Consider the following 8,052-nt stretch of genomic DNA (forward strand, 5'->3'; position numbering starts at 1 on the left):
GATAGCAAATTTATGTATATCAAAATTTTAAAGAAAAAAGAAATAGTTTCACTGAATTTAAAATATATTTTTCAAAACAAGTTATGTTTATACACTACATAAAATGCTTAAAACTTTAAGAGGAACAGCTGACTTCTCTCCTCCTCCCAGATTATCAACTGTGTAAACTGGCAATGCTAACTGCAATTTCTTTAATCCCAGAATCGGTAGCTTAAAGAAACAAAAGCATGCTTTACCTTACAGCCTTCACAAGCATGAACTCCATAGTGGAATCCTGACGCCACATCCCCACAGACTTTACACAGTAGAACCATGCCACTAAATTCTAAGGCACAAACAGACACAAAAGTGAAATGCTGGAAGAAAAACTAAAATTGTTTGTTTTCTTTCCAACTGAATATTTTATTTTGTTCAACCTGTAAGTACTTTAAAAATATACAAATCTACTTTTATAACGTAAAAGAAAAATCTTTACACCAAATTGACATATCAAAAGAAATCATGAATTTCTTTTAAACAGTTTATGGCACTGCCAAAAATATCTCAGAGAGCTAGTTTTTCCTTTCCCGATGATTTTAAACATACATTGAAATTTTATAAATCTAGAGTTACTTCACATCAGACATGCAACCAGAGCTAAGAAAACAATCCTGCTGGATAAGAATTAAGAAGTTAGCCAAAGGTGTCAATCAACAAAAGGTGCAAAGGGGTGTCTCCACAGGCTGCTGTACAAATACTCAATTCAACTCACCTGCTGGTCCCAGTCAGGCCCCATCTCTGCCTGATCCTGCCCTGTACCAGCCCATCACCTCCACAGTCACTCAGGGATCCTAATTTCCACGACTCATTTGGATATCCCAATCCGCTAAATGTTCCTAGCTCCAACTTCATGAAAGCAAACCCCTTTCCACGAGTAAGTACTCCGTCTAGAAACCAGACTCGGCACTAGGAGTGCAGAAGAGAGATAACTGTGAAATGGGGTAAGAGGTTACCCTCGAAGGAAACATGGTCAGACAGAGTACATAAGCACAGATCTTGCTCTGCAGCAAGAACCAATTATGACAGCCCCTAGGCTGCAACTTTTCAGATCATCACTGATTTCTTACCTAACTACTGAACTATGATTACCCAGAAGGGAGTGAAAATTATACCCCAAAATAAAATGGTCCCCCAAATGAGCAGCTGATAAAACAAGCCCCACCTGCAATCGGTGGCACAAACCTTTAGAAAACTAAATAACTCACTTGTCACTGAACTGTGACTCTTTGTCATCCCAGGTGCGCTCGATTTGCTTGTTTTCATAGAACAATCTATCCGATCATCCTTCAGGATGCCTTCAGTATTGGAGAGATGGCCATTTTTGGGATTCCCGTTGTTATCAGCATTAGTGCTAGCCGGAGAAGATGGGACGGAGGAGGACTGAAAACTGTTCTCGGAGCCCTCACTGTGACAAGACGCAGGGCTAGAGGCTGAGCTGGAAGAGCTGATATAGGCAATCACACCTCCTGGAAAAGATGGGGGAAATCAGACAATTAGATACTCGATAATACATATTTTCTATTTTTGCAAATCTGAACAGTAACGTCACTAACTTTAGAGACAGGTTAACGGTTAAAATTACTGCACAAGGAAAAAGTAACTTATTTTCTTCCTTATTTCCTACTATTCTTCTTGCTTCCACAAAGTTCAAAGCCAAACAATTCCCACTGATTTAAAATGTGAGCAGGTTCTCACTGGCTTTGTCATTCTGAGCACATGCAGATCCAAACCTAAAGCTTTTCATTTTCCAACCTATTACTAAAAGGAATGAAAAACCTTCCTGAGCGACAGCACAGTTTAGAGTAATCAAGTTGTTTTGGCCGTGAAGAAATCGGGTTCTGGTCCTGTCTCTGCGTCCTTCATTATACCTTTACATGGAACAATCCTAGAACAATGGGTTCATCATTTAGCTCCCCCAGCACTTGGCTAAAACACAGGTCAACCAGGAACAGACGTAACACCTGGAACTCTGGATAAAGTAGTTTATCTGGAAATGGAAAACCTTTCATAGCTGTTGCCCCCAGAATCTTTCTGTCGCGATGTTCCCCAAAGACTCTATGACTATCCACTAAACCCCAGTTCCACACACTGCCTTCTCCACCTACTTCTGACGTTGGACTTGCAGACACCCTTATCACAAAGCCCAAACTAGAGAAGGCACCCTCAGGAATGAGCATTTTGAACAAGTTCTCCAGGCGATTCTTTGTCATATTAAAGTTTAAGAATGGCTATAACTAGTGAACTCAAGCACAAATTGGCCCATAGTTTTCAAGGTTGATTTTTTCACCGACTTAACTGCCTGAATATCTCTAATACGCTGTGAATCCAGAGAAAAACGATTTTAACCTGGAAGTCTATCAAATGTCGTGTTACTGGGTAAAACCACTGTGCCCTCTGTTTTCATAAAACTTCATAGATCTAAAGGTCATATTAGAAATTCCAGGTGGTAGTAAACTGCTACTTTTTTCTCACTTACCTCCACTGGGAACAGGATACAAAGAAAAATATTATCCTTAGTCTTCAATAAATTCCCACAGGAAGGTCTCACAGCTATTTATCTTTTCTAAAGAACACTTTAGGTAGTAAATTCACTAATATCTCAAGAGGATAAAAGGTGAGGAAGTTAGACCTGCCCAGGGCCAGCATTTGAGTCAGCCATTTACACCCATGAGGTCTTCTAACTACCTCAGCTTAGAAATAAACTTCTAGAGATCAGAGCTATCCTGATGGCTTAAGAACCGGATTAAAGCACTGACTGGGCAATAGAAGGTACTAATTACCCAGAACACACCTTCCTTTGCAAAAGCTCCAAAATCAAATCTAAGAAAAATTACTGGGCTATTATCAATCCAGTTAAGATCCAACTCCTGTCTTTAGGGAATCAACAGTCATTTACAGGAAGCATTTGTGCCAAGAACCATGGAACCAAAGATGACCCATCAAGAAGCAGCTACATTCTCTTAGCAAGACCTTCTGATTTAGTTGTGTCAGCATGTACCAGACACCAATCTACCCACCTGATAGTTAGCAACCCAAAAACATTAAAATTTCATTTCCTAGAAGGTAAGGAGTACATCTAGCAGTTCCTCAACCCAATGAAGAAGGGGAAGTGAAAAATACAAGACACCAAGAATGCCGAGAATAAAATGACACAATTTCACACCACATTTCATCCTCACAAGAAACCTATAAAATTCACTTCCATTTTTCCATTCTACAGAAGAGGAACTCAGAGAGGTTAATACAGCTACTAAGTGGCAGGGCCAGGGTTGAAAGTCAAGGCTGTCTAATTCCAGAGTACAGAGTATTATTTCTTACTGAGAAGACCTGGGCAAGCAGGTTACTTTCAATCTCTCTAAACCTGAGTCATCTTCTATAAAATGGCAATATCTGCCAGAGTTATGATAAGATTGAAATGAAATGGTGTCCATAAAAGGGGATTATTAAAATAAGTGATTTTTACAGAGACAGTTTTTAATGGTAACACAAGAAAGGTAAAATCCCTGAACCAGCAAGTCCCAACAGCTCCAGAAACAGGCAGAATGTACTTCTTAGATGCCTCAAGCTAAAATTAGCTGAGGCACAGTCTTCTCTATTTTTAGTTGAAAAGGACCCTAGAGCTGGGCCAGGTTCCCAGGCTAGGGCTTACCCAGTGGTCAATGTCAGACAGTATCAAACTTTGTACTGCTGGGAAGCACTTACTGTCCTAGCATATATTGGGGTTTTCTTACCCTAATTCTAGGCTTGCCCATCATCACCCACCCCCACTGCCCATCATCCTGGAAAATATGCTTGAGTTCAACTCATGAGTGTACTTTTCTGCCTAGTGACTTAGAACCAAACGTTTTTACCTTTAAGAAGTTTTAGTTTTCTCATTTTAAAAGTAGGTTTTTAGTAATTTCTACTCACAAGATGATACAGTGGACCTAATGAAGCACTAAACTTCCAATTGTATCCCAGTGTCAGGGCTCCAGAGAACAAGATGGTCCCTTCCCTAAAAGGCTTTAAAGGCCAGCTGGGGAGACAGCCTTATTAACCAGGCATTCCAATGCAACATGAGCAATGTTTCATACAAACTACTGTGAACTGCTGACAGCACAAGAGCACTATAGAGGGCAGAGATCATGAGCAAGGTGACAATAAGTGGGATCTTAAAGAATATGTAAGTTATTAAATGATGTACTACAGAAGACGTTATTTAAGAAAACAAAAACCGTGGTGACAAAAAACAAATAGGTCTTATTTTGTAAAACAGTGTTCTTGTCTCCATGTAAATTCCTGGGAAGGGGTAGGGGGGCAAGTGTAATCTAGTGTCTGGGGGAAAAAAACCCTACTGACTAGCAACAAGATTAAAAGAGAGGAATGATGAAATGGGGAAGCTCTACTGACCCCTTCCTTTTCCACCAGCTATGACCCTGTACCACGGCAAACCACATGGACCCCTGAGGAGACAGGACCACCAAGCTTTGCCTATGCCTTCAAATGTTATGTGGGCTTCAACCTACAGCACAGCTTGTGCTCCCCAAGTGCATTATGTGCACCTGGCTCTCCCACTTGCCTGGGTAAGTTACTCACTTCAGTTTACTTTGACCCTCATCTTCAAATGGTGACAACAGCACCTTCCTTCATAGAGTTAACGTGAGGCACCAAAGTAGCAACACATGTAAAGGGCCTGGCACATAAATGCTCAACAGATCCTGATGATTATTATTTTACCGTCATTATACTGGAAGAGTTGGATCAGGACAGTTCAAACAAAACGAACCCTCTCTCTCCACGCTTCTTTCCTTCAATTCTGAACGTGTCGCGTGGACCCAGAGGTTTCTCTGCAGGTTCTTATTTCCAGGCCACCTGCTGACTCCCTCAACTCCAACAACGAGTCAGGCAACTTCCTTCTTCACTTCTGATTCTTCCCATTATCTCACTGTTTCCCTTTCCAAGTGACAAACAGAGTAGACTACAGATTTGTAAAGATAACGATGGCCTATGTGGGAATGTTTTCCTAATTTTTCAAATGTGCATCGCCGCCACAGTTATGAAGTGTGTACAATATGTTATTTATTTTAAAGAACTTGGTATACTCAATCAAAATCTGTGACAAAAATGTATAGAGTCAATTTCTACAGCTTCACTGTCTCCCCTCTGTATTAGTCATGGAGAGGGCAGAGACACAGTGAGTCATGATTTACAGGACAGTTACATGAAATGGTCACTGGGTGAATAAGTATTGACTAATAAAATGTTATCGACCCAAAGGGAGGGGTCGGAGGCCGCCACACAGCACTGAATTTGGCCCCACCCCAGCCAACATTTACAACAACGTGAAGGAAGTTCAAGAGAATGCTTATCAACACTCCTTCAGACAGAGGGATGGCAGAAATAGTATACTGGATGACAGCTTGCGACAGCTTGAACTTGGAGCCAAATGGAAAAAGAGAAAATTTAAGGATGATAATGGCAAGCCCCTACAGTTCAGCTCAAACAATTATCTGCACAATGGATGAAACCTAGCTTCAAATCAGTTCACATGAGAAGAATATAGCTGACTGCAAGGCTACTGTGAGTCAGCAAAGCAATATGCTACAAAAGCCGAGCCTGCCAGAGAACTCATTTACAAGCAGCATCCCCAGCTTGGAACTTGGTAACCGACCAACAACTTCCACTTCTGGATACCACATCCCAAAGGGCAACAAGGATGATGATCAGAAAAAAAACAACACTGACCAAGGGATGTGAACTGGCGACAGGGGAGGGGTGGGGGTCAGCAATCATCGTAAGGAAATTTTATAATTTGTAGCCACACTTTAAAATCAAAATTAAGTTCACTGATAATGTTCCAGGAAGGCTCAAATCAGACAAAAACTTTCTAATCACTTGAGCCGGCCCACCTTATCCGACCACGAAGCTGGAAGACTTCATTCACGCTGGGTTAGACGAGGTAGAAGTTTATAAACTCTAAATCCTTACCAAGTAAAAGTTTAATTCCGTAAGAGTTACTTAAATTTTTAAACTATCCTCAAAGCTTAAGTAGGCCCACAGGTAATTAAAACACAGGAAAATGGCTTTTTTTAAAAAAATGTTCATGGAACGTTCACAATTTATTATCAAGGGATGGTTTTAGTACATATAATAACTTAAAAAATAATCACTGGCTGTTTCCGCAACCTCACTGGCTTTAGGTAAAGGGCTATCCTTCGTTGGGAGAAGGGGCGGCAGCTAAAAGGGCAGAAGCGAGCCTGGTATTGCTCTGTGGCGTTGCAACAGGAACTGTAGCAAGAAAGGGACTGACAGAGTCAAATTCTGTTATCCTGAGACTTCCCTGGCGGTCCAGTGTTTAGGACTGGTGCTTGCACTGCTGGGGGCCCCAGTTCAATCCCTGGTCCCGGAACTACGATCCCACATGCCACGCAGCACAGACAAAAAAAAAATCTGTTACCGGTTTCAGGAAAGACCAGTGACCCATGGGTTTAAAGCAATTAAGCGAATTGACAAGGACCAGCTGTACAGGAGGCCTAGGAGTCACCCCGGGTCACCGCCCACATGAGCCAAGGGCTTCGCTAAGGGTGGAATCCCTCACGGTCCCGACTGGCGCCTCGAGCGTATTCATCACAGAAGGTGTGCAAGGTCAGTCGCGTCCCCGCAGATCGTTAAAACTGATATTTTTCTTTTTTTCTTTTTGGTAAACACGAGGCAGCGCTACAACCGGGGCCTTCCTCCGCCCGTCCGCCGGGCGACCCCAGAGGGTCTCGTGTCGGGGAAGCCCCACACCGCCCCGCGGGCCCTCCTCCTGCCCGAGCGCGCCCACGCCCCGCGCTTCTCCCGCCCGCCTGCCAGGCCCCGGCTCCGCACGCCGGCGGAGGACACTGCGGCCTCCGCGCCCGCTCGGGGCCGCCGAGCCGCGGGTTCCCGGGGCGCGCACGCGCAGCCCCCTCCGCGGCAAGCAACCCCGCGGGGGAAGAGGGGGATCGCGGCCACGTCACAGCCCGGAGGGCTCCGGGGGCGGGGCCTCCACGGGCTGCGGCGCTCACGGCCGGCGCGCGCCCCCGCCCCCACGTGTCCCTGCGGCCCCGGGAATGTGGGTCACGGAGGCGCGCGGCCTCACGTGTCCCCGCCCGCCGCCGCCGCCCCAGCACCCATTATGTAATGCCTCGTCACGCGCCCGCCCAGCCAACCGGCGCCCGCGCGCCGCCGAACGTAAACACAGCGCGCACGTGGCTCGCGCGGCCGGGCCATGTGAGGGGGGGCCGGGCCGGCGCCGTCAGGCCGCGCTGCGGCGTTGCGGTCGGCCAGCAGGGCGGTAGCGGGCCGGGCCGGCGGGCGCCGAGCGCCGAGCCCGACGCGGGTCCCCGGCGCGCGGCGGCCACCCCGGGGCCCCGCCGCCGCCCTCGCAGTGCCCAACGGGCTCCGAGCGCCCCTCGGCCGCGCCCCACCCGCCGCAGTCGGCTCTTACCCGCATTCACCTCCATGGTGCTCTCGGGGAGGAGGCCGGAGCCGCCCGATCCCGCAGAGCGGGCAGCGCCGCCGCCGCCTCAGCGCCGCGCCGCCCCGGGCCGGAGGCAGCGGTGGTCGCTGGGCCCCCTCATGGGCAGGACGGGCGGGGCGCCCGGACTCGGGCCCCGCGGCCGGAGAGCGGGCTGCGGGGAGAGAGGGCGGCGGCGGCGAACGGCGCTCCTCGCGGGGCCCCTAACAACAAAGCGGTGGCGCGGCGGCTTCCTGCAGCCAGCGCACCGCGGCGGCGAGGGCGGCTGACGGGGAGGGCAGCCGCGACCATGTGACCCGCGCACACACCCCCTCCCTCCGCCCGCCCCGCGGCCGGCCGCTGCGGCGACTCCGCCCCTCCCGCGCCGCCGCCCCTCCCCCTCTTCACCCTCCTTCCCGCCGCCGCCGCCGCCCGCTCGCGCTCACCCCGGTTCCCCTCCTCCTCCCGATTTCCCGCCTCTGGCCGGGAGTCCCCCGCCACGCTCCTCTACCCAACCCTGCGCCCCCTCCCCCGTCTAGTGACACCTCAGGGCC

The 8,052-nt window shown here is 48.0% G+C and overlaps 1 protein-coding gene across 9 annotated transcripts in view; it reads right to left on the reverse strand.

Annotated features, from left to right (window-relative positions):
* NR1D2 (nuclear receptor subfamily 1 group D member 2) overlaps positions 1 to 7,776 on the reverse strand; it is a 46,844-nt gene extending 39,068 nt beyond the window's left edge. For 7 of the 9 annotated variants that reach the window (XR_009540619.1, XR_009540618.1, XR_009540620.1 and 4 more), the window contains exons 1-3: positions 7,490 to 7,776; positions 1,245 to 1,505; positions 237 to 325 (exon numbers count right to left, since the gene is read on the reverse strand). Coding sequence is in view for 4 of the 9 variants with exons in the window: in XM_060149522.1 (XP_060005505.1) it covers positions 237 to 325; positions 1,245 to 1,505; positions 7,490 to 7,505 (366 nt within the window). In the remaining 5 variants the exon portion in view is untranslated. Of the gene's footprint in view, positions 1 to 236; positions 326 to 1,244; positions 1,506 to 7,489 lie in introns of those variants that run through there. The other 2 variants (XM_060149524.1, XM_060149525.1) reach the window with 2 other exon arrangements.
* Between the last annotated feature and the right edge of the window lie 276 nt (positions 7,777 to 8,052).

Source organism: Lagenorhynchus albirostris, chromosome 5 (genome assembly GCF_949774975.1).
Source record: "Lagenorhynchus albirostris chromosome 5, mLagAlb1.1, whole genome shotgun sequence".
NCBI lineage: Eukaryota > Metazoa > Chordata > Mammalia > Artiodactyla > Delphinidae > Lagenorhynchus > Lagenorhynchus albirostris.